Here is a 25,780-nt window from a genome sequence, read left to right on the forward strand (position 1 = left end):
TCTTTTCACTGTTGGGTTGCTTGATTTCGAAACATTCACAGGAGCGTGAAACTTTGGCTCCTGCGTTTCCCCTCCGTGGCCCAGAATAGCGTTTCCCGTTTTTGTGTGATGTGCACACAAAACACCGTGGACAGCTTTCTCCCTCCCCCTCGCAGCAGAACAGTTCAACCACAACCCTGCAGACAAGGGACAGTCTCTGTTTGTGTATGGTGCATCTTTTTGCTGGGGCCTCCTCTGGGTGCAGATTGTTATGTGCCTCTAGTGGAACTGTAGACAGCTGAGTGTGCCAGGGGAGAGGAGTGGAGGGCTTGTGGTGGGTGCTAACAAGGTTTGCAGTTGCCTGCATACCTGCTGTTCTCACATGCAGCCCTGGCAACCCTTTTGGGGAGGATCTTTTGATGTTGAGACCTGGGTGCACTCTATCGTTTGGCACCCCAAGGGTTAACAAGGCCCTCGGAGATAGACCCAGAATCAATTTTGTTGTAGCAAAAAAAAGGGAATCAGCATATTTACCAAAGGCGTTAAACGAAATCAATAACCAGTGTGCTAACGATAGGCTGTGCTTGAAAGAGCTGTATTGGGTTTTTGAGCTAAATATATTCTCGAAAGTCTATCTAGGAACACAGAGGAAAACCAGCATATGCAGTGAGACTGGTTCAAGGGAAGAAGAGGAAGAGGGGTTGGTATTGGTATTGGTTTGGCTGAAGAGACAAAGGGGGTGTCAGAGGGAAACTGGATACCGACTAGGGTCACAAGTGTCAGACAAAGAAGGCGAGGACAGAGTGTGGGATGGGTTTTAATAGGTAGGGGAGTATATATTAATTGCATTTTATCCCTCCAGGCCCCAATGTGTGTGAGCTGTACAGAGTTTTAAAAGTCCCTTAGCAGCAAAATTGAAGCATGTAGGAATAGGCCATGAAGCCTTCATTTAATTAAGTCCAGCTACAAATTAAACTGGCTTCCCCCGTTCTTATCCCGCTTAACAAAGAAATCAGACAACAGACTGGAAATATGATTTAACCTACTCAATAGTCTTGCGTTGGTTTCCAGCTTCAGCAGCAGTAAAAACCGTGCAGTAAAATGCTTCCAGTTTAGCAAGCACAGGGCACATCTGTTCTCATGACTGCTCAAGAAGAGGGAGGTTTTAGGGCCCATCTCTGAGAAATGCAATTGGAAACTTTCGAAGCATGACTAGAGGATGGGCTGGAGGTCTCTCCAAGAAAGAGACACCTGATCTGGCCTGGGGCAAATGCAGAGGAAGGACTGACATTTTCAGTGATCGTATCTTGGCTGAACCCTTCCAGAAGGAGCCTGGTGCCTTACTTGCTTACTTTAGAAATGCAAATTTGAAGGGAGTTTGGGCAGAGACAGCAGACCATGGCTTTTCCAGGAAGTGTTGCAACTCAGCTTCCTTGAGCATATTTGCCTGTGACCTCTGGGTGCCTCTGGTGTGCTTCTTAACCTGGATATTTGGAGGTCCTGGAAAAAGGTTACCTGGGTTGAGAGCACCCACCTTAATGTTTTGCAAGGCAAGAAGAGGGGAAACCAGTTATTCCAGATTACCGTATTTTTCGCCCTATAAGACGCACCTTTTCCCCTCCAAAAATGAAGGGGAAATGTGTGTGCGTCCTATGGTGCGAATGCAGGCTTTCGCTGAAGCCTGGAGAGCGAGAGGGGTCCGTGCGTACCGACCCCTCTCGCTCTCCAGGCTTCAGGAAGCTATCCCAAGTCTTGCAAGCCCGGCGGGATGTCCCGCGGGCTCGCAAGGCTTGCGGGCAGCAGCCTGCACCCAAAAGCTGGGGACAGCGGGGAGGCGCAGAGCCGCCACCCCGCTATTCCCCGACCTGATCTGGAGGCTGGGGGTGGGAGAAGCAAGCCTGCTTCTCCCCCCCACCAGCCCCACAACCTCCAGATCAGGTCGGGGAATAGCGGGATGGCAGCGCTCCGCCATCCCGCTATTCCCCGACCTGATCTGGAGGCTGGGGGTGGGAGAAGCAAGCCTGCTTCTCCCCCCCACCAGCCCCACAACCTCCAGATCAGGTCGGGGAATAGCGGGATGGCAGCGCTCCGCCATCCCGCTATTCCCCGACCTGATCTGGAGGCTGGGGGTGGGAGAAGCAAGCCTGCTTCTTCCCCCCACCAGCCCCACAACCTCCAGATCTGGTCGGGGAATAGCGGGATGGCAGCGCTCCGCCATCCCGCTATTCCCCGACCTGATCTGGAGGCTGGGGGTGGGAGAAGCAAGCCTGCTTCTCCCCCCGCCAGCCCCACAAGCTGGGGGATAGTGGGCCAAGCTGTCCCTGAAGGCAGAAGAGGGAGACGGAGCACTCCATCTCCCTCTTCTAGCTTGGGATGGTTGCGCAAAGCCTCTGCTGGGCAGCGCAGTGCGCTGCCCCACAGAGGCTTGGGAGGCTTCCCTGAAGGCAGAAGAGGGAGAGGAAGTGCTCCGTCTCCCTCTTCTAGCTTGGGGATGGCTGCGCAAACCTGGGGGGAAATCAAATTTTTTCCTTTGATTTCCCCCCTCAAAAAATAGGTGCGTCCTATGGGCCAGTGCGTCCTATAGGGCGAAAAATACGGTAATTTATGTGGCAGTGCGCAGAATCACAAAGAAGGGGGTAGGGGCACAAGAGACAGCACCATTAATCTAACTCTCCATAGTTTCAGCCCAGAGGTCTTTCCCAGCCCTAACTGGAGATGTCAGGATTGTGCCTTTTTAAAACGGGGGCTTGGGAAGATAGATGCCTTTGCTGAGATGGTATGTGGCTCTGTCCTTATAATAATAATAACAATTTATTATTTATACCCCACCCTTCTGGCTGGGTTTCCCCAGCCACTCTGGGAGGCTTCCAACAAAATATTAAAATACAGTGGTCTGTTAGATGTCCTTAGATATATGTAACCAGGCAAAGGTAGGCTCCTGCCCTATGATTGTCTCCGGTCATGAGGTGTGTCCATGTAGGTGTCTTGGGGCTCTGAGCCTGGCACTTTGTGGGTGTTCATCCCCTTTGCCTCTCCTTCAGAACTGGGGTGGCGGCGCAAGTCTTGGGCTCAGTGTCCACCTCTCTGTTACGTGTTTGTACACAGGTTGCCGCTTGTACGTTGCCAGAAAAACAGGGCATGCTCATTCATATGCATAGGTGCAAATTTAGGAAAAATCGTTGTGATTTAAATGGAATTCCAGTGCATCTGACCCTAGTAGGAGGACTGTGGTTGTGGGATGCTGATCATGCTAAGCCTTTCATAGTGTCCACATGACGACGTCATTGGCTTCCCCCCATTTAATCCAGATGTGCCCTTTTGAAAAGTTCCAGTGTGGTTTTTTTAAAACCACACACACGTCATGTGCCGACCCAGCTGCTGACGGCCCATTTTCAGCAATCCATTTGAAATATTCAGCCCCTGTCTGGAAGTGCCAGAAGGTGACCTGTGTGTGCCTGCTGTCCATGCACTGCTAACTCTTGAGAAGGCCCCCACGCCTCCTCCTTTGGACTGCACCCCCATTTCCAATAGAGGCCAGTGCCAAAGGACAGCCATGCGATTGCCCTTCAAAGAGAGGGCTGTCCTCTCTCTCTATGGCACATGCCTACCCGTGGCCCGCCTCTTTGGCTGAGATATTTTGAGCATGTGTGTGCATCTTGCAGAAGCGGTGTCCGATATTGCATGGGGGCGTTTGCATCCGTGCTGAACCACCTTGCCTCTCCCCGCATCTTTGGAGAGGCTGACGCCCGCCAGCCCCGTCTCTCACTCAGGCACACGCCCCCCAAAAAAACATGCCAGCTGTGTGAAGCGTGAAAACTCCCAGCCTTAATATTTAATTACAAAGTGAGCAATTAATACACTCCGTCCAGGGAGGGTGGGGGAAGACTCCCAGGGATCGTTAACATTAATGATGCATTCAATACAAATAAGATGCCATTAATATAGAAAAGGCTGTGATTGATTTTAATCAGGGTGTTCTGGAGAGGAGACCAAGGAAAGGGCAGCTTTTATGGGAGAGCGGGGAACTGTTGGGCAAGGGTAGAAGACCCCGCCACACTTCCTGGGAAAGGCCAAAGAGCTGCCTGGGGGCATCATCCAGCCAACCCTGGGGTGACTGGTGTTGCCTGTCCACTGAGCCTGATTCTTATCAGGGGATAGGTGGGTTGGTGTCAGCCGGTGCACATCACAGAGATCAGCTTCTTTCTGGGGTTTTTAGTTCAGGATGAGGCCAATAGATCTCCGTTGGTCACTTTTCCCTCTGTGTTTTTAAAGTCCTTTGGAGGAATTCAGTGCAGCCCTAAGGAGGCCACTCCTTCAGCACATGGTTTCACATTTTCTGGCTCTCCGGAATCTGCATGAACCACCTTCATACCTGGAGGAGTTCACTTCTTAGGCAAGACCTTAGATCAGGGGCAGAGCATCTGCTTTGCATGCAGAGGGTCCCAAGTTCACCCCTTAGCTTCCTTTGGGGTTTTCTTTTAGAGACCTATGTAGCAGATGGCAGGGAAGACCTTTCTTTGTTACTCTGCAGAGTTTCTGCCCATCAGAGTAGAGATGGGGTGGGCTGGATGAGACGCCTGACATTTCTGCAGTCTCCAGCATTCAGAAGCATCACTGCCTCCGGCTATGTAGGAGCAGAGCACAGCCATGGTGGCTGTTAGCCATTAATAAACTTGTCCTTCTCCGTGAATTGGTCCAGTCCTCTTTTAAAGCCATCACTAACTCCTGCAGGACTGAGTTCCACAGTTTAACCATGTGCTGCATGAAGAAATTCTTCCTTTTATCTGCCCTGAATCTTCTGAGGCAGGGACTTACTCAGCATCACTCTTAACCCACCTACCTCCAGTTGAGCCCAGTCATGACCTCCCAATCAATCAAAATGTTTATTCGGCTTTACGCCCATCATAAAGCACAACACACAAAACAAATCAAATAAAACAGCGGACTCGTACAAGCTACAAGTAATATAACACAATTCATAGCTAACAAGGACAAACATTGGCAATTCAAAAGAAAAATTTAAGATTAAGATTAAAAATTTAGGCACTACACTAAAATCAATAACTGATGTCATTATCGAAAATTCTTATAACTATCAATAATCAGCTAACATTCCGTTCCGTCTCTTATACGAGAGGACGGCTGTTAGGAATTTAGCAACCTGTAGGGTAATATAAGGATCCACATCTTGAAGAACCCAGGCAAGCTGTAGGTCTACTGATTTGTCAGCCATAGGCTGGATTATGGAGTTTAGTATACTAGCACGAGCTGAACTGTACATAGGGCAGATAAACATAACATGATGTAGAGATTCAGATGTTTTCATTTCACAAGCACATATTGAAGGGACTTGGCCCTTAGTGAATCTATGTCTCAGCATGACCTCCCAGCAGCCTCCTTAAAAATCAGCTTGGGGACAGGATGGTTATCACAAACAGCCATGCATTGTACTATGCCTTGAACCCGGGACCTTTTGCATGCAACGCAGGGTTATAAAGACTAGGACTAGCCGCATGAGAAACAGTTTTATATAAATACGATTTTGGTTTAAAACGCAGTGTAAGGTAGTCTCTGTGGGGAGTATATTGTATTTAATTATGGGGTATCAGAGTTTTTAGGGGGTTAACCAGGCTGGGATAGCAGGCTTGTTGGTTTTTGAATGTCTGATGTAGATTTTTTCAATTTCGTTGTTCTGCATGGGACAATGACAATAAAGATTATTGTATCGTATCGTATCATATCGTATCATATCCCACCACTAAGCAGTAGCCTCTCCCTAGTTTTGTTTTAGAAGACGCAGGCCTTTTTTCATTGATTGCATGGAGTCGTCCCTCTTTTAAATCCCAGGGATTTGGCAGGAGATCCTGGGGCTTGAACCTGGGGCCTTCTGCATGCAGAGGGGATGCTCCACCACTTAGCTATGGCCCTTCTCTGAGTCAGGAGGGGGCAGGTGCCCTTTCTGCAGCAAGGTGGTCCAGTTAAGAATGCAGGAGACTGCAGGCCAAAGTGTCCTGTACTCCAGCACAGCAGGGATCAGCTGTGGTAAAGAGGATACCTGGCAAGACGAGCCCTGCTGTGTGATTGGGCACATTTGCATAGAATCACAGGAATCGTAGAATCGTAGAGTTGGAAGGGACCGCGAGGGTCATGCAGTCCAACCCTCTGCAATCCAAGAAACGTGCCCAATGTGGGGTTCGAACCCACAACCATGAGATTAAGAGTCCCATGCTCTGCCAACTGAGCTATTCCAGCATGCATTTGTGTGCTTTGCTGCAGAGGACATGTCTGGTGGTGGGGGGACTGAAGCCCTTCTTTGACCGCAGCACTCAGTCCCACTCTGAAATTGCCAGGCACTATGCATAACTGTGGGTGCATAACACTATGCATAACACTATGCATAACACTATGCATAACACTATGCATAACTGAGGGTGAAAGAGGAGAGCGCAAAATATGGTCTGAAGCTCAACATCAAAAAAACGAAGATCATGGCCACTGGGCCCATCACCTCCTGGCAAATAGAAGGGGAAGAAATGGAGGCAGTGAGAGATTTTACCTTCTTGGGCTCCATGATCAGTGCAGATGGTGACAGCAGTCATGAAATTAAAAGACGCCTGCTCCTTGGGAGAAAGGCGATGGCAAACCTAGACAACATCTTAAAAAGCAGAGACATCACCTTGCCAACAAAGGTCCGTATAGTAAAAGCCATGGTTTTCCCAGTAGTGATGTATGGAAGTGAGAGCTGGACCATAAAGAAGGCTGATAGCCGAAGAATTGATGCTTTTGAATTATGGTGCTGGAGGAGACTCTTGAGAGTCCCATGGACTGCAAGAAGATCAAACCGCTCCATTCTGAAGGAAATCAGCCCTGAGTGCTCACTGGAAGGACAGATCGTGAAGCTGAGGCTCCAATACTTTGGCCACCTCATGAGAAGAGAAGACTCCCTGGAAAAGACCCTGATGTTGGGAGAGATGGACGGCAGAAGGAGAAGGGGACGACAGAGAATGAGATGGTTGGATGGTGTTCTTGAAGCTACCAGTATGAGTTTGATCAAACTGCGGGAGGCAGTGGAGGACAGAAGTGCCTGGCATGCTCTGGTCCATGGGGTCACGAAGAGTCGGACACGACTAAACGACTAAACAACATGCATAACTGTGCTTTTGTTGGAACACTTGCCTTAGCAGCCCTGAGGACTAGCATCTTTACAGTGGTACCCCGCAAGACGAACGCCTCGCGAGACGAAAAACTCGCAAAACGAAAGGTTTTTTCGTTTTTGAGTTGCCTCGCAAGACGAATTTCCCTATGGGCTTGCTTCGCAAAACGAAGCTTGCCCCGGGGACAGCGGGTCTTCTCTTTTGAAGCAAGGGGCGGCGGGGAGAAGCGATCTTCTCCCCGCAGCCCCAGGTCCGGGGACAGCAGGAAGCGCTTCCCGCTGCCCCTGGACCTCTTTTGAAGCAAGGGTTTGCGGGGAGATCGCTTCTCCCGGTGCTCCGAAGCGGGGCGGGGGGGTGGGAACACCTTCCCCCGCCGCCCCGCTTCGGAACGGTGCTCCGAAGCGGGGCGGGGGCGTGGGAACACCTTCCCCCGCCGCCCCGCTTCGGAACGGTGCTCCGAAGCGGGGCGGGGGGGTGGGAACACCTTCCCCCGCCGCCCCGCTTCGGAACGGTGCTCCGAAGCGGGGCGTGGGAACACCTTTCCCCGCCGCCCCGCTTCGGAACGGTGCTCCGAAGCGGGGCGGGGGGGTGGGAACACCTTCCCCCGCCGCCCCGCTTCGGAACGGTGCTCCGAAGCGGGGCGGGGGGGCGGGAACACCTTCTGAAGGCTGGCGGGGGGCAAAAGTCTTTGTCCCCCCTGCCTGCCTTCCCAGGGGCTTTTAAATCGCCCCGGACAGCGGAGAAGTCCTCCGCTGTCCCGGGGCGATTTTAAAATGCCGCCCGCCAGCATTTTAAGATTGCCCGGACAGCGGAGAAGTCCTCCGCTGTCCTGGGGTTTTTTAAAATGCTGGGGGTGGGAAGAAAAGCCCTTATCCCCCCCCCCCCAGCCTTCAGAAGAGGTCCGGGGACAGACTGTCCCCGGACCTGGTCTGAAGGCGGTTTCCCTAGGAACGCATTAATTGATTTTCAATGCATTCCTATGGGAAACCGTGCATCGCAAGACGAAAAAATCGCAAGACGAAGAGACTTGCGGAACGAATTAATTTCGTCTTGCGAGGCACCACTGTATTTTCTTTTAATGGGCACTGTCATTCTCAGGCTGCCAAATCCTTTTCCCGAATGTGCTCTGGGCTGTTTGTGGCTGTGGATGCCTGGCCTGTGGACTCAGGTGGGAGAGGACCCCAGAGCTGTATGATAGTCCTACATTCTTTTCCGTGGTACCCAAGGAAGAGTTTGGGCAATGTCTGTGATGTAAGCTCAAGGTGCCATTTGTGATGCTTATTTGCCTGGAAGGGTGTGTGTGTGTGTGTGTGTGTGTGTGTGAGAGAGAGAGAGAGAGAGAGAGAGAGAGAGAGAGAGGAGAACAGCAGGTGTGTTGGGGATTCCCAGTTTACTGGCAGGGCCCGAATCCTCTGCAGTGCCTTGGTGAGCAGCCCTTCCGAGGAGAACAAGCAGACTATAAAGAGCCCGCCTGAGCCTCTTATTCAGCATCTACCTGTTTGCCTTTCATCCCTTCCAGCAGCAGCAGCAGCAGCAGCCCCTCCCCATCCATCCCCCTCCTCCATTGCAGCAAGAGGACATAAACATCCCTGGATCAGGCTGCTGGCTTGGTTGCTATGCCGACCGTGCACTGGGATGTTGGCGTGCTGCGTCCCAAGGGAAGGGGAATAGGATTAATTGTCCCGAAGTCTTGAGTTGATGAGCTAATGACTGAAGCTGGCTGTGCGCTGGAAGGGCGGCTTCAGAGTCAGCGCTGTGGCCTGCCGCCGCCAACACAGGACGCTTTTGGCTCAGTCGCGGCCTCGTTCTGCGGGGGCGAAGGACGGGCCCCTCCCATGCTGGCAGTTGTGAACGCTCATGGCACAGAGGAGGGGGGGCGTTCCTGCAAGCGAGCGATGGGTGCAGATGTTGAGCTGATCCAACTGCCTGTATGAGGCCTGCTCACTGCTTGGGTGGGCTCTGGAGCTCTGAAGGGGGGCCATGGATGTGACTCTGAGTGTGCAAGGAGGCTTGTCGGTGCGAGAGCTGGTGCAAGGGATGGGTTTGCATTCTGTACTCATTACACCTTTTTAAGACTTAAAAAATAAATAAATCCATATTTGCTTTTTCTCCCCCTTCCCCACCATAATGGGAACTACAGGGGATGTCACTCTGAGCTGCTTAAGGAAGGTTGGAGTAAAGATACTTGTTTTCAAAAAACAACCCTGCACGGCATACCTCGTAAGCTTCATGGCTGCACCGCGGTGCTAACTGAGGTCTCCCTGCCCTCATCTGCACTCTGCATTTGCAGCCATATCATAGCACTTCATAAGCAGACATGACTTCCCTCAAAGGATCTTGGGAAGTGTAGTTTGTGAGGTTGCTGAGAGTTGTTAGTTCTGAGGCTCCCTATTCCCCTTCCCAGAGCTGCAATTCTCAGAGTAGTCAACCTCTGTTCTCAGGGAACTCTTGGAATTTTAGGTATCGGAGGGGAATAGGGGGTCTCTTAACAGCTCTCATCATCCTGAACCAACTATACTTCCCAGCCTTCTTTTGGGGAAGCTCAAAGTGGGATGATACTGCTGCAAATGCTGAGTGCAGATATGGCCCAGGTCCACTCTTGAGTGCTACACCAACCCCGATAGCCGTCCCTACCTGGAGATGCTGCCAGGGATTGAACCTGGGGCCTTCTGCAAGCCAAGCAGCTGCTCTCCAGCTCTCCTTGGTCCTTAACCACATCCTTCCTACACCTTTCTGAGTCTTTTTAAAAAGCAGCTGGGTTTCTGGGGAGGGAAGGGCCTCAAGCAAACTGCCTTCCTCTCCCCTTAGCTCAGCTCAGACCCTCTGGTAGACCTAGGATTCCTGCATTGCAAAGGGGTTGGACTAGGTGTTTCTTGGGGTTCCTTCCAACCCTACAATTCTATGATTTCTATGCCTGGAGACCCGCTTGCAGCCCAGGAGGGGAGAAGCATTTTCTTCAGAGAGAGATGTGGCTCTGTTCTGTTCCCCGACTTGGAAAAAACCAGCTCCTGTTGGTTGACAGAGATTTGGGGGGCGGGGTAGCTGGGATGTTTTCAAAGGGCTATTTTTGAAAGGCAGCTTTTAAGAGGAAAGCCAGCTTTTCGAAAATGGATGAGGCTGGCTGGGAGCCTTTCAAGGGAAGGGAACCAGCTCAGGAGGAAAGCAGCCCCTGGGCTGCCCCCAAGCTGAGTCGGGCCTGGGATCCCAAGTGGGGGTGGAATGGGGAGTGAGACTGTGAGCAGGAGTAAAGGAGGCTGCTCCAGAAAGTGCAGGGAGGCAGGCCAGAGCATGAATAGCCTTTGCCCCTTTCCCCCAGGGCTGTCCTTCCTGGCTTTGGCAATCTTCCCCCGCATCTCTTCCACTCTGCTCCACCCTCACCACTGCCAAGCATCCAGGGTGGCAGTGCAGACTGACTGTTGAGGGAGAGGGATGGAGTGACTGAAGTCTTGAACAGGAAGCTACCCACATGGCAGTGTTTTCTTGCTGGTCCCATTTGCTCTGAATTGCAGGAAATTTGTAGACAGTCTTCAAGGGAAGCACCACTTACAGCACATCACAGTAGTCTAATCTAGAGGTTCCCAGAGCAAGGATCACTGTGGTCAAGAATGGCTGGCGTAACTATACCAGCCTGAAGCTGCAGGAAGCCGCTTGCCCCCCCCCAGCTGCCCCCACCGCCTCGAACGTTCTCAAACTGCAGAGACTTGATTCCTGAGGGGAGATGCAACCCCATCCAGAGCAGGCAAGCACCCACATTCCAGATCAGCCAAGTCACCCACCAGCCCCCCTGCCTTGTTAGGATCCAGCAGGGAGTTGTGCTGCAACTGCAACACCCCCACCTCGAGTTCCCACACAGCAGCAGCAGTGGGACACAATGACAGAAGTGGGTGGCTTCATGGAACCTGACATGCTGTGATTGACATGGGGGTGTGTGGGAATGATAGGGTTGGCAAGGAAGCCTGAGCAACAGTGGGCGAAGTGCCGGGGGTGGCAGAGGAGCAGGGGGCCTCCCTTCACTTGCCTGAGGAGCACCCATGTTTGCTACACCCCATCCCATAACCCAAACAACTTAATTGTGGGCGACCAGAGGGAGGAGGAGAGAGAGCGTTGCGCTTGTTTGATGCAAAGAGCCCTGCCTGCATGTGAGCCAGTCTTTCTGCAAATCCAAAATGGTTCTGAATACAGTAGTCACTTAAAGGAAAAAAAGCAAAGCAAAACTCACCAGCACTTATGATTGAAGTGGCAAGCTTCCAGGCATCATAGGATGCATCTTTATTCCACCTAAGGCTTCAAGTGGTGTGTACTGTGAAATTCAAGAGCTGCTGGATAGAGTCTCTTGGGCCCCTTTCACAAGGAATATTTACATGTTGGACAGGGAAGATGGATAAATAAGTCTTATATACCCGCTGGAATATGGTGGGATGAAGAATATGAATTCTTGTTTACGGAAAAGCATGAACTACTAGTGCAATTTCATATCTGAGTTCTTTTCTTTTAAAATAAATAAAACTAAAAAGCAGATGTAGATCAGCCTTCCCCCAAAGTGGTGCCTGCCTGATGTTTTGGACTACAGCTCCCATCTTGACTCTGCCGAATTCTGATAATGTAGGGAGTTTGGGGGCTAAAACGAGTACGTCAGCTTGAGCCAAAAAGGACTCTGAGGGGGTCTCTCAGCTCTACAACATGCAAACCATTAGAAGAACTGCGAAGCATATGCAGAGTATAGCCCTCATCCTGAGAGCCTGCCTGCTGCTGCTGGATCAGTCCCACAGATCTAGTCTAGCATCTTGTTCTCTCCGTCGCTGGCCAGATGCCCCAATAGGAAGCCTACAAGCAGCACCCAAACACAAGAGCCCTTTCTCCTTCTGTGTTTTCCAAAAACTGGGATTCATAAGCATTGCTGCCTCCAGTAGTGGAGGCAGAGCATAAGCCATCATGGCTGGTATCCACTGATAGCCTTCTCCTTTATGAATTGGTCCAATCCTCTTTAAAAGCCATCTGCATTGGTGGTCATTGCTTCTTCCTGTGAGAGTGAGTTCCATAGTTGAACTATGTGCTGCCTGAAGAAGTACTTTCTTTAATCTGCCTTGACTCATTCAGCTTCATGGGGTGTCCATGTGTTCTAGCGCTACAAGAGAGGAAAACCTCTCTCTCTCTGCTTTCTAAATGCCGTGCATAATTTTGTAAACCTCTATCATGTTGCCTCTTGCTTGCCTTTTCTCTAAAGGGCCCCCTCCCTGCCATTTGTGTTCTATGCCTGTCCTCTGGCCCTGATTGTGCCACAGCCAGTATGGTATTTCTCTGCACTTCTCTCAACTTCATCAGCCCCCCCCCCGCCCCCTCCAGCTAGCAACATGTCCTGTCCCCCCCCCCTCCCGGAACCGAAGACTGAAGGACAGTGTAATGGGGTGGGGAGGCAGAATGCCAGAGGCTAGGCAATGTTGATCATGGAGGTGGCTGTGTCAGCTTGCGATGGCCTCAGGGGTGATGGGGGGACAGAAGGCAGAGCGTGCCCCAAGGCCTGGCACATTGTCTCTGGCAGACCCAGATGGGAGTGTGCATTTGTGTGTGTGTTTGCCACTTTGAGCAAAATAGGGGGAAAAGATAGCATTTGTAAGGATTGTGATCAAGATTGCCCCCCCGCCCCACAAGGAACATAGACATTCTCTCTCCTCTCTCAAACAGAGCCTTCACTTGGCTTGCATTTTTCAAGGGGAAGTTGACCTGACATTGCCAACTCTCTGGACTAAAAATATGCAAGGATGCCCCCATTCCCTCTTCAAGGGAGCAGGGAGGCAAATTATCACTCTTCTGCCTTTCCTTGTGCTTTTTAATAAAAAATAAAAAAGATGGTTGTAGAAGCACCAAACAGCACTTCACATAGCAAGCTTCCTCTGGAGCCCCTTTTAGGATTTGGTTAATTACTAAAATAATACAGGACATGTAGCTGTGATTAACAAAACAGAGAGTTTAAGGTAAAGTATAGTATTCGAAACATTGGCATATAAACATGTAAATATGTGTTAAATAGGTCATTTTTGCAAAATAACCCAATAGTGACTGGGAAATGGGGAAGAGAATAGTGTGCCTGCAGTCTGGGTGGGCTGCAGCTTGTGGTGGTAAGGAAGAGAGTCCAGGGGGATTCTGTGAAGAAATCCTTTCCTTATAAGCTCCTAGAAGCTGCCTCTAGCCTGACAGCTTTTAGTGCCTTCAGAGGGTTAAGGAAGCTTGGAGGGTGGGGGGCCAGGCACGGCTTTGAGCTTATTGCAAGAAATTTTGTGGTGGGGAATTTAAGGGGGCAGTAGTCTGTTCTGGAAAGCAGCCAGAACAGAAATACAGAGAGAGCCTTGTGACAAATTGAATATTGTTTGAACATTAGACAGGTGCCATCTCTGTTGGCTTTCTGGCACCTACTGAAGACTTTCCTCTTTCAACAAGCCTTTTAACTGGAGATCTTTCCCAATCTGCATCTGTGTGGGAATTGTTTTGAAGATGTTTTTTCATCGTTTTATCACTTGTTGGCTGCCCTGGGCTCCTTTGGGGGAGGTATGGGATGCACGTTTAATAAATAAGTAAAACACACACACACACAAACACACAATACAAGATGCAAGCATTTAAAATATAATTCAGTACAAAATAAACTTATATCACAATAGCAACCTAATACTGCAGGCCAGCTGCTGTAAATACCCTCAGAGGTTTATGGGGGTCTTACCTTACTCCTTTCCCTTTCTCTCACCACTGAAACCCCTCCAGTCCTGAGTACAACACTGAGGTCCAATCCAGGTTATTTCACATCATTTCAAGGTAGACGTTTGCCTCACTCACCACCAGGACTGGAGAGGAACTATTACCTGGACTGAGTTAAATTACAAGCCTCTCTGCATCCTGATACTTTAAGACAGGGGTCAGCAAATCTCCTGTGTCTTGCGAGTGGCAGGGGCTGGGGGTGGGGGTGGTGGGACAATGAGCGGCATGCGAAAGGGCTCTGGAAAGGGGCTGGCACCAGCAAAGCCCAGCCCCCTTCCTCCTCTAGGCAGGGCGGGGAGAAGCCAGGAGAAGGGAGGGAGGAGGCGCCACTGGGTTGGGGGGGGGAATGGCGCAGCCCGAATGATCAGAATCAGATCCACGTGGCAATTCCCGGACTGTCCGTGGGCCGGATCCAGAAGGCAATTGGGCCAGATTCAGCCCCAGGGCTTTAGTTTGCTGACCCATGCTTAAGGCATACCTGATACTTTTATACAATCCCTGCTGGCTCACTGACATCTTTGAGTACTCTCTATATTAGTGGTTCCCCATGACTCAGGCAGGTGGGTCCTATCCACCAGTATCGTGGGCCAATTCTGTGAACTCCCTCCCAGCTGAGATAAGACAGTCCCCCCCACCCTCTGAATCTCCAGATTTTTTTTTTCAACAGGCATTTTAAGCGAGCTCTTCTGATTTTACAGTTCATTTTAATGGGTTTTGTGATATATACTGCAATCCTCTTGTACACTGCTTAGAAACTGTGGTAATAAGTAGTATATAAATTATTAAGATAAGTAATGCATGCAAAGCAGGTGCTCTACCCGCTGAGCTACGGTCCCTTCCTCAGGCTTACTCAGACTGTTTGTCCATCTGAGCCCAGTAATGCCTGTCCTAACAGGGTTTCAGTTAGAAAGAAGGGTCTTCCCTGCCACCTGCTCCCTGACTTTTTGAAGATGCCAGCATTTGAACCCAGGACCTTCTCTGCCTGCAAAGCAAGTGCTTGGCCACTGAGCTATGAGGACATGATAGAAGCCCTGCTCCCGCATCCCAGATGAGAGAGAGCGGCGCTCTGCTCATGTTCAGAAGTACTCAAATGTTTTGCAGAGTTGTGGCACCGAAAGGAGTCTCCGTGGTTGAACCTGAGGTGATAATGAAAACAAGATCTGTCTAGTACATGCACGAGAACTTTTCGCTCGCAAACATCACCTTCGATTACACCTTGCAGACCTGGAACAAGCGGTTAAAGTGACAGGATGTGAAAGGGACCTCCTGCTTTCCTGCCTAGGGGAATGCCTGTCGAAAACAGAATTTTGATAATTGTAAATAAGCAGTTGCGTCTGGAGGTCACTGGCTCTATGTTCCCCCCTCCCATACTGAATTGAATTTATTTTATTACGGTCACAGACCAGCATAGGCAAAACATCTAAATAAATAGCATAACAGTATCTCTAAGCGGATGGTTATTAAAATACATGGGAGCAAGAACCAAACGTAGATTAAAACGTATACGCAGAATACTTGATTAAACATAGGTAATGGATGAGTAAAAACTGATAAGAGAAATTAAAAGAGATCAGTTAAAAACAGCTAGATCTAACAATATGGGCCTTCAATTTAGGGTGATTTGTAGCATAGATCATCCTTCGACGAATATCTATCATGGCAGCACAAAATCTGGCGACTAAATATGTGACTTCTGGGCTTTCGTCCTGTAGTAATAGGGAGATGTAGTGTTGTTCTGAACGCCCAGGGAACTTATATAGGATAGGCTGGATAAACCTGGCTCGAATGTCTGTGTAATACTGGCAGTGAAGAAGGGCATGCTCCGTTGTTTCCTGCTGCCCAGAGCCACATGGACATTTCCTCTCGTCATATGGTATCTTCTTATAATGGCCTTCCTGGACTGCTGAAGGGATGGTCTGACAACGGGCCAAAGTGAAAGCCCTTCGTTGTTTTGGTATTTCAAGATTATTTAGGTATGGCATCCTCCCATACCATTTCCTCCCTCCCCTCTGTTACAGATAGAAAAAAAAATGTATATTTCTTTCCTTAAATAAGGGCCCTTTAGCAGTTCAAGTCCAGGTGACCCTCTTAGCTCCCACTCCCAAGAAACAACACACACACACACACACACACACACACCCCAGCACTGGATGAGTCAGCCCCGTGAGACTCATGGCTTCTCTCTGGAAGACTGTGGATGTGTCATCCCCCAAACCTAGACCCACTCAAACTGCATGTGGAGAATTATGAATGGGATGTTGCCTCTGTGTGTTTATTTTAGCTTTCATTCTTTATGACCCGCTTTTAAGAATAATTACTCCCTGAAGCAGCTTACAAAGGGGGGGGGGGCAGGAATCGCCAGTATCACAATGATACAATGCAGATTAAAAAATAAATCAAATCAAAGACCAAAACACAGCGGGTTGTTGGAAACCAAAGGAGGCGGCCATAAAAGACAGTTAAAAAAACAAAAACAAAACACTATCAGAAAATGCCTGAAGGAAGAAGTGGGAAGAGAGGGAGCTTGGCAGACTTCCCCTGGGAAGAGGCTTGGACACCTTTGCCCAGTGGCCCTTAAGCTTACCTGATTGCGGGGGGGGGGGGGATGCCAAAAATTAGCAGCTGCCTCCTTAATGCACCTGAGGGGAAGCTGCTAGAAGTGTCCACATCCTTCAAGAAAGGGGGTGGGGAAGTCTAGTAGGGAAATATCAACTCTGCACTGTTTGCTGGATCAGTCCTGAAGACATTCCTCTGAGTCTTCTCTCCCTGGCTGCTTTTTGTTTCCATATTTTGCCTCAGGCTTGAGGGTGTGGCCTTTGGGGTGTTTGCTTCCTTCTCCTTCCTGGTTAATTCGTTTCTTCCCAGGTACTGGGAAGTTTTTGAGTGTCTTCTGTGCTTTCCCGCTCTTTCTTCTTTGTGGTTTCTCCTTCAGTTTTTCCTCCTCAGTGCCTTCTCTCTTTCCTCCGTGTGTATGTATGTATTGGGCACTGGAGGGGAAGATTAACGCCCCCCCCCCATGGTTCTTTGGCCAGCGTTATTTCCCCCTCTGCTTTTCCTCAGTGAGAGTGAGACAGCGTTGGCACGTCCTGCCAACAGACTGGCTGGTCAGGAGCGCCATTTTGTAGCAGTCCTGCCCTCCCACTCTGCACACATCTTGGACCTTAGGCCTAATGGTTCGGCCCTCTTTGTTGCCCCGGGTCCATCTCCGTAAACCAGTTAATCCTTCCTCAAGTGGTTTGGTTGCTTGCCTTTCTGCTGGCCTAGTTAAATGGGCTGCTAGTCAAGATGGCCTGCTTCTCTCCCCATTTTGTTGGTGGTGCTGTGGTGCGAGTGAGGGGAAGAGCATGCCTGGTAGGCCTTTGGCGAGGACACCATTTCCTCTCCTGTGCTTGTTGACCTTGCAGGAAAACAGCTGCTTTTTAAGAATTTGGCGGCCATACATTCCCCCTTGTCAGTCTGCTCCCAGTTTGGTTGCTCCCTTTCTCTCCTCATAGCAGATCTGCCTTTTTTTCACCACTTGGACTTTCTCCTGTTCCTAACCCCTCAGCAGAGGCCGTTATGAGGCTGTGTGTGGTCTGTTTCCCATAGTGTGGCCACAAAATGCCCATTCTCAGCCCACTTGCCAGGAGTGCCACTTGTGCTTCATCCTTTGAATTCCTGCACAGCTATGGAATTGGGTGAGAGATCCCCAGATAGACCTTGTGGAGGTAAATTCCTAGCCTTCCAAGCATTTTCAGTAGTCTAAGCATGTGCCAGAGAAAAGAAAAGTTTGCTTGCTTTCACCTGGTCACAAACAACAACAACAAACAAAAAAAGCAGCACAAGGAAGAAGGAAAACAACCCAGCAGGTAAATCCAGCCTGGCCTTTGCTGAAGAGGACCAGAAGGGCAAGTATGAAACTCTCCTTGCGAAGATGATGCCTGTTTCATCCCCAAGAGGAACGTGGTTTCTTGTGAGCGGGGCTGCTTCTGTCAAAGTACTCAGAAGCCTGGAGAAATTGTTCAGTCATCTGCTAGCGCCTTGAGTGAACAGGCTGTATACTGTGAGGCTGCTGATAAAAACCGGGAGAATTACTTTAGGAGTAGATGGGTGCTTGTAATTCTCGACCAGGGGCTTTTGGGGGGAATGACGCTAACAGGTGACTTTAACTGCAGTGCTACAGAGATGATACAAAGCCACCTGAACTGATCAAAACCCAGAACAGGGACAACTTTGGACTTAGAAAATGCAACCTCTACTGCGCAAAACCCCAGAAGCTGTTGCAGCAGCCATTTTGGAAAGGGGAAGTTCAGCCCTCCTGTGTCTGCAAGAGCAGCACGGAAGGAGAGGTCAGGACAGCTATTTCTGAAGCAGCTACTCAGTCAGACTGCCTGCAGAAGACCTGGGAACATTTATGGCATCTGAAGAATTTGACCATCTGGGGGGACCCAATGCAAGGGCTATTTAAAAGAAGAAAAAGAAAGAAAAACCCAGGGCATTTTGCTGTTGCATGTCATGCCCTGAAGGTGCAAAAAGTGACCACAGCATTAGATAGCCAATTCAGCCAGTTTTTTTCCTTAGACTTCATGTTTTGTAAAAGACTCTGACCTTCCCCAGAGAGCAGCTGTATGTGAGGCAACTGTCAATTTCAAAATGGATTCAGGAGCGGCTGTCACAGTTGTTTTGGAGGGGATCCGCAGAGGATTCTACACACTTCTACCCCATGGTCTGCATAAGGCAGAAACTGCTCTATGCACCCAAAGGTGGTGTGTGAGCACCCAACACTTTCATGGATGTTTTGTCATACCATCAAGCTCTCTGGCTAATCTCAGTTGTGGAGCAGATGGCCTGATGGGGTTATTGAAAATGGTGAGAGAAACACGGAAGAAATATTGTGGGGACATTTCACACCAGGGGGTGTCTTCTGTGGGCATTGTTTTAAGGTCAAACAATCCAACGGGTAATCAGGGCCATCCCAAGATATTTTGCTGCCTGAGGTAAGAACAATAAATGGTCTCTTCCCCCTGCCATCAGGCAAGGATATTTTGGTACCTGAGGCAGAAAATCCCACAATCTTCCCCTCCAGCAATAAATATACATTAAATTAGCAATTTGCTGCCCTTTCATGACACCCTAAATCATCCTGCTTGACGTTAGGGGGTCAGTCGTGTGGGCACAAGCCGACCTATCTGACTTCAGTTGTGCGTGCTTTATCCAAAAGTAGGTTCTATTGAGTTCAGTGAAAACGACAGCTCCAACCCATGTAGTTTGGCAGGCTTCTTCCCTTCTGAGTCTCAGAGGAAGGAGGCACCCATGACGGTGGTCCCGGCTTTGGTTCTCCAAACCCTGCCACTCTGGCATCCTGCCTGCGTACCTGCTAGCCTCAGGGCTTGGTGGGCACCTGCCCAACAAACCACATCAGGCTCAGAGTCAGGAGCGCGGTCTGGCTCCTTCAATGGCAGACATGTAGCTTTCTGGACTCTTGCCTGGTCACTGCTAGGCTCTGGGGTCATGTCAACCGTATGGATTTCTTTAGCTGCAGGATGTGTGTTTTTTGTTTTAACTTAATGGGGTGTGTGTGACTACTAGCATCATTAGGTGGTCTGGTTTCAAGATCCACTTGATTTGGTTGTACCTGGAGGGCAGAAGTTCCCTGCATCTCCTTTTCCTCTTGGAGTTTCTTGACTTGATTAGAGGTCCTCTATCTATGCTTTCCTTGGCACCAAGCAAAGCCCACCCCATGCCTGCTCTTCTGTCCCTTTAGAAATCAAGCTTTTCCCCAGGCCTTTTGAATCTCTCTCAGCATTTTTACATGGTGGTTTTGAAAAGCCCTTGTGACTTTTCCTATTGCTGTTCTTACTGGTACTGTAGTCTTGTTTAAGTGTGTTTCTTGCTTAATAATATTGCATTATTGTTGTTATTTTGTAAATTGCACTGGAATAGTTGAATAAGGATGATCTCATAATGTTGCAATGAATAATTAAGGGAAGGCCTTTTCCTCCGAAGCGATGCCCAGAGGCAAAGGGGGAACCTGGAGGCAAGCAGCCCTTTGCCTGGGGCTGCCAGCAGAGCCTGAGTGCCCACCACCCTAGCTGGGCTTGCCTGTGCACTGGGTGGGTGGTGGGGCTGCCGGGAGTTGCAGGAGGTCAGTTCAGGCCCCAGAGAGCCTGTATTGGACAGGGCTCTGCTGCACAGACCTGCCAGTAGGTGTGGGGAGGCCGTCTTGTGAACCCCCCAGCCAACTTGAGGACAGTGCTTCTTGCTCTGGTGGAGCGGCTTTCTTGCTCGCAGGGCTGGTTGGAGGAAAGCAGGGAAGAAGAGGGCGGAATTGATGGCTGGGCTGAATATTTTGCTCATTCACTGCTGCAGGCACTGAGGAGAGGGAGAGAGAAACAGCAAATTTGTTCCATTTAAAATGTTCTGCTCCACACGTCCGCCTTGAGGTACAAGACTCGTGCCTGGGCCAGAGACAGTTTGCATTGCTCTGCAGAGACAAAAACATATTCTTACAGTAAAAGCATGAAGCTCAGAGCAGGAAACGTGTTTGGAGCTGCCAGGCATCCGTGTCAGGAAGAGAGAAAGAGAGAGAGGGACATTTGGCCTGTGCTTGGATCATAGGAAGCTGTCCTGTATACCAAGAGCCAGGCCACTGGTCCATTCAGCCCAGTATTGCCCTCACTGGCTGTCAATGGCTCTCCAGGGTTTGAGGCAGGGAGCACATCTTTAGAGGTTAGCCAGATAATCAACAGGCACCTATGAATCCTTCCCTTCCCCTTTTTACAATGGGCTGCCTTTTAAAAACACCCCCAACCCCTTAAGATCTTACCTGTGGAAATTCCCCAAATGTATGTGGATGGATGAACTGTAGTTATTCAGTGAGGAAGAGGATGCTCAGAGGCACCTTCGTGATCATTATGTCACATAGTTCATGAACTAAGTCCTGAATGCTACCCTTATTCCAAACTAATGACTTGAGAATTAATTACTACTGTATGTGTCAAAGGGCAATGGGCCATTTTATGTTCTCTCAGAAAGTTGACACCTGCTCCTCCTCCCTAACCCTTTGTCCTCTTCCCCTCTCTTGTGGGGCATTGGAAGGGATGTCCCAGGCAGGTAGGTAGAACACATAAACAGCAACAAATACCGCTCCCCTACCCCAATAAATAGAACACAAAAACAGAAGTAAAATATTTGATTGTCATATTCCCTTTAATGCCTAAGAGAAGAAGTACGTCTTCGTATGTTGCAGAAATGATGTTAATGTTGGCAGCAGGTGGAGCTCACTGGGGAGAACATCCCTGCCCCTCCCAAATCCTCTCTGAAGCTGCTACTTGAGTTTCAAAAGAAGCTCCCTCTGTCACCTGCAGAGGCTTATCTTGAAAAGCAAGTAGCAACCTCAGAGAGGAATTCTTTTGTCCGAGCAATGATGACAGGAAGAGAAAAAGTTAAAATCGCCCCTGTAGCTCCAAGGCTGCTCAGACTTCCCCCAATAAACCCATCTTGGAATCTATGAATATTAATTTACTGACAGGCCCAGGGTCTGCCTTCCTTGCTCCTTTCCTGCTTGGTAGATGGAAGGATCTCTTTCACACTGCTGTGACACACCCACTTCCCAATCTGAATTATTGGGATGTAAGAGGCTACAAACCAGGCTACTCAATAAGGACTTATCCTCACTTCGTCTTGTCCCACTAATACTGCTTCCCTCCTTAAAAAACACACCATTCTTTGGCGCTTAATCGGACAATTCAGGTTTTCCCCAGATTACCATTTTGTTTTGCTGAAGAGCAGGTTTTCCCTTGGAAAGGAGCAGGGCAAGGGGAAATCTGCTCTGACCTATGCTTTCTAGGCATGGCACAAGTGGGATGACTCCCAAGTCAATACAAATAATGCCACATCAGGTTCTGAGCTAAAATTAAGATTTTGGCAAAGTTTCATTTCATAGCAAGAGACCCCAGGGCTAAAGCCTGCATGCATCACCCTCATTGTGGAACTGTGGAGACAGATTGTATTCTGCATATGTTCAGAGGCACTGTCTTTTTCTATGGTGTTTACTTCCAAGTAGACCTCACCTTGGCCTTCTCCGTGCCTTCCAGATTTCTGCAATCTTCTCTTTCCTTAATGTCCAACTTACCTGTACAAACAACACCCATAGCAAATACTTTCAGAGGGTACAAATCCTGCATAGTATAGGATCAGAGAGGTTAGCCTCACGGTGCTTTGCAATGGAGCAGAGCTTGTGTGGGAGGTGCAATCCCCCAATAGTGTCTCATACCAAATGTACACGAACTGTGAAAAAGACTCTATGAATTGGAAGAGGAGACACTATATATACCTTTCCATGCTTATTTGTTTGTTTTCTGTCACAAAAAAACTTCAATCTTCATAAGTAAGTAAAGTAAGTAAACAAAGAAACAAAAACAAATAAAGCTGCATGCCCCCAGCCCCTCATTGTGGGAGATCTCGGGTTGTCCCTTTAAATCAGTCATTAGGCCATTCATTTTTACACACCCAGCTCCACTGCTTCTGCTGTCTTCCTCTCCAGCCCATCTTGTTTTTTCCTCCTGTCTGTTGCTTCCCTCCTTCTCCTCCTCCTCCTCCTGCAGCCTGTCCTGGGGTTTGTGTGTCTGTGTCTTTTGAATTGAGCCAGGAAGGTCAGCATTTGGGGCGCGGATGGGATTTAGAGGGATGGCGGCAACCCAAGGTCACTGAGCTGGGGAAGAGAAAAGTGCTTACGGTAGCGAGTTGGGAGCCAGCCGGAGTAAGGGCTGCCGCCTCGGGTTAGCAGCAAATTAATAGCATCCCCAACTCCAGCCGGGCTGGAACGGACCTGGGGACAGTTTATCTCACGCCAGGACAGCCCCCCTGACCCAGCAGTTTTGAAGCTCCTCTATTGGGGAGGAGAGAAGGGAAGGGCAGGGAGCTGTTTCCTCTTCTGATGCACCAAAGGGACTGGCAGGACCCCTCTGTTCAGGGGCCTTTTTTATTGGAAGGGGCTTCTGAAGGGCCACCCCACCACAAAGAACTCAAGGCAGTTGTGGGATAGAGACAAAGGGGCATTTAACAGGGTGTCGGAGCCCTACTATAAAGAGGAGAGTGCCTCTGGGAACATACCAAGATCCTCCCTCTCTCCACAAAAGAGCCACAACCAAAGATATTGCATCTGGGAATAAGGAGCACCCTGGTCTGTAGGATCAAAGGCAGAGTGCAGTGGTGCCTCGCAAGACGAAATTAATTCGTTCCGTGAATTTTTTCATCTAGCGAATTTTTCGTCTTGCGAAGCACGGTTTCCCATAGGAATGCATTGAAAATCAATTAATGCGTTCCTATGGTCAGAAAAAGTCCAAACAAAGCCAAATTTGGTACAACAAGAGTTTATTAAGTGCTCTTTAAAGTCACACATACTGTAAAGAGCATTTCAAAATTCAAACCCAGAATTTTTTTTAAAAAACAGCAGAGTGGCCCAATGGTCACAGAAAATCATAAAAATGCAGAAAAACACACACAAGCTTCCAGATTCTTGCAAACCCCTTCCCAACACCAAGTCCTTGAATTCTAAACACCCCAACCCAAAATCCAACCCCCCCCCCCAAAAAAAGTTTTAAAAGCTTAACTTACCAAATGGCTGCAAAAGAAGGTTTGGAAAAGCTTCAAAAATCACCAAAGTCTTTAAAAACCTCAAAAAAGGCTACTATGTACACTGCGTTCTATGAGTTGCTCCTCGAAGTCAAGTCGCAACTGTATTAACGGTGTTAAGAAAAAGGAAACAAACTTGCAAGACGTTTTCGTCTTGCGAAGCAAGCCCATAGGGAAATTCGTCTTGCGAAGCAGCTCAAAAATGGAAAACCCTTTCGTCTAGCGAGTTTTCCGTCTTGCGAGGCATTCGTCTTGCGGGGCACCACTGTGGCTATTTAGACCATGCAAGCACAACAGCTTCTCTTGACCACCCCTGCTTCTTCAACACAGGCCACATACAGTAGATCTTACAGACATAATGCTAAGCCCCTGCATATATTTTTTTCTGTTTCCCAAGTTATATGTGCAGCCCAGTTCAAAACTTCCTCTCCCTATTTATAGACTCTACAAAGGTTAAGGGCTGTAGCTCAGTAGGTAGAGCATTTGCTTTGCATGCTGAAGGTCACAGGTTCAATCCGTGCTGGCATCTCCAGGTAGGACTGGGAGTTGTTCCCTACTTGAAACCCTGGGGAGCTGCTGCCAGTCAGTGTAGACAGTGCTGAGCTAGATGGACCAATGGTCCAACTCAGAATAAGATTGCTTCCTATACAGTCATACCTCGTGTTGCGTTAGGTTCATGTTGTGTCTTTTCGGCTTGCGAACGTGGCAAACCACTCATGCACATGCAGAAGTGTTCTACCCGCTTCGTGCATGTGCAGAAGCGTTCTGCACGCTTTGCACATGCGCAGAAGTGTTCTGTTGCGCTCCGCGCTTGCGCAGAAGCGCTGCTCTAGTTGTGGACTTCTTGGGATGCGAAGGGCACCCCGGAACATATTGTGTCCGCAACTAGAGGTACCACTGTATTTCTACTTTATGCATCATATATAAAGCTAAATTCATTTTCACTTTCTTACAGGGATTAAAAGGGTCAAGAAGGGGCAAATTATGTGATACGGAGTTCATTGCTAAATTCTGCTGTTCTGCTGTTCGTCATGCAATACTGAGAACAGCACTCATTTTCTGAGTATGTATTTAGCATACTTACTAGAACAGCCTTCATTAACCTGTTGCCCTCAAGATGTCTTAGGCTACAACTCCAGCCAGCACTGATGGGAATTGTAGTCCAAAACATATGGAGAGCATCAGGTTGGTGAAGGCTGTGCTAGAATCTGCAGCAGTTCTGACCCAGGTTTTATTTACGGCTCAAGCGATACCTCTCTCTCCCTCTCTCAAAGCTCTGCACAAGCCGGGTGTGCTCTGGCAGCCTTGAAAGGGTCTGGCAGGCCTCCGCTTGAGTACTTCTTTCATACTAAAGTTGTTATGATAAAACCATCCTCTGCAGCGACCACTTCTCTGCGTTTTCCTGAGTCCCTGCAGAATTTTACAGGTAGCAGTTAACAATCTGCAAAACTTTGTTGTATTTTACTGTTGCTCCAACAACAGTAATGTAGAAGCATGATTATGGGTAGTAATAGATAAATGTTGTCGTGTTAAAGGTATTAAGAAAAGAAAGACATTTAAAAGAAAAGAATGTGCTAACTCAGGAAGTTCAAGGCTGCTTTTTGTTCATGTGCTTTGGTCTGTGGATTTGCAGAAGCCCACAAACTGTGGCAGACCTTGGTAGCCAACTTTTCTTTTCTATTAGTCAGCTATAGGTGATGTTTTAAGAATTCCAGGGAATACGTTCCACTTGATTTTTATGGTACTGCTTAATGCCTGTCCAAGCCCTTTGGCTAAGCATTATAAACTTGATTCGATTTGGAAACTAATCTGTGAAATCCAACACCACCATGATTCTGCTGCAAGAGTATTATTTGAATTTTAAAAACTGATTTCTGTTTCACCAGACTGAAAAACAGCAGTAATGATGCAGATGAAGTTTGTATATCAATAAATCAGGTTTTATCTAGTTAAAAGAACACATTGGTTGTTTTTTTAAAGTTTTAATTGGTGATTCATCTCATGGCTGTTGTCCATTTCCTCCCTTAACATTTTTAAGGCTGATCTCTTAAAACAATTTTCTAGTTTTCTTACATTTCCCTGCATTGCAGGGGATTGGACTAGATGAACCTTGGAATCCCTTTAAATTCTGCGATTCTGTTATTCTAGTTCAGTATTCAAAATGTGGGGAAAGCTGCTGGGGGGCAGGGGCTAACCTGTCCTCTATTTTACCTCCTTGTCCAAAAATGTTTCTTACAAAATTGAAGAAGATATTACAGAGTCCCCCCACCCACCTGAGAATT

General features: G+C 48.7%; 1 protein-coding gene across 29 annotated transcripts in view; it reads left to right on the forward strand.

Moving 5' to 3' along the window:
* The window catches only part of NRXN2 (neurexin 2), a 351,610-nt gene that overhangs the window by 122,391 nt on the left and 203,439 nt on the right, over positions 1-25,780 (forward strand). The window contains exon 1 of one of the 29 annotated variants that reach the window (XM_083477889.1): positions 16,013-17,590. The exons of 26 other annotated variants lie outside the window; for them this stretch is intronic. In XM_083477889.1, coding sequence (XP_083334015.1) covers positions 17,551-17,590 — 40 coding nt within the window. In that variant the 5' untranslated portion in view covers positions 16,013-17,550. Of the gene's footprint in view, positions 1-16,012; positions 17,591-17,666; positions 18,732-24,828; positions 24,925-25,780 lie in introns of those variants that run through there. 2 more of the 29 variants (XM_083477890.1, XM_083477888.1) reach the window with 2 other exon arrangements.

The sequence above is a fragment of the Podarcis liolepis genome (genome assembly GCF_965112155.1).
Source record: "Podarcis liolepis genome assembly, chromosome: 15".
In the NCBI taxonomy this organism is placed as follows: domain Eukaryota; kingdom Metazoa; phylum Chordata; class Lepidosauria; order Squamata; family Lacertidae; genus Podarcis; species Podarcis liolepis.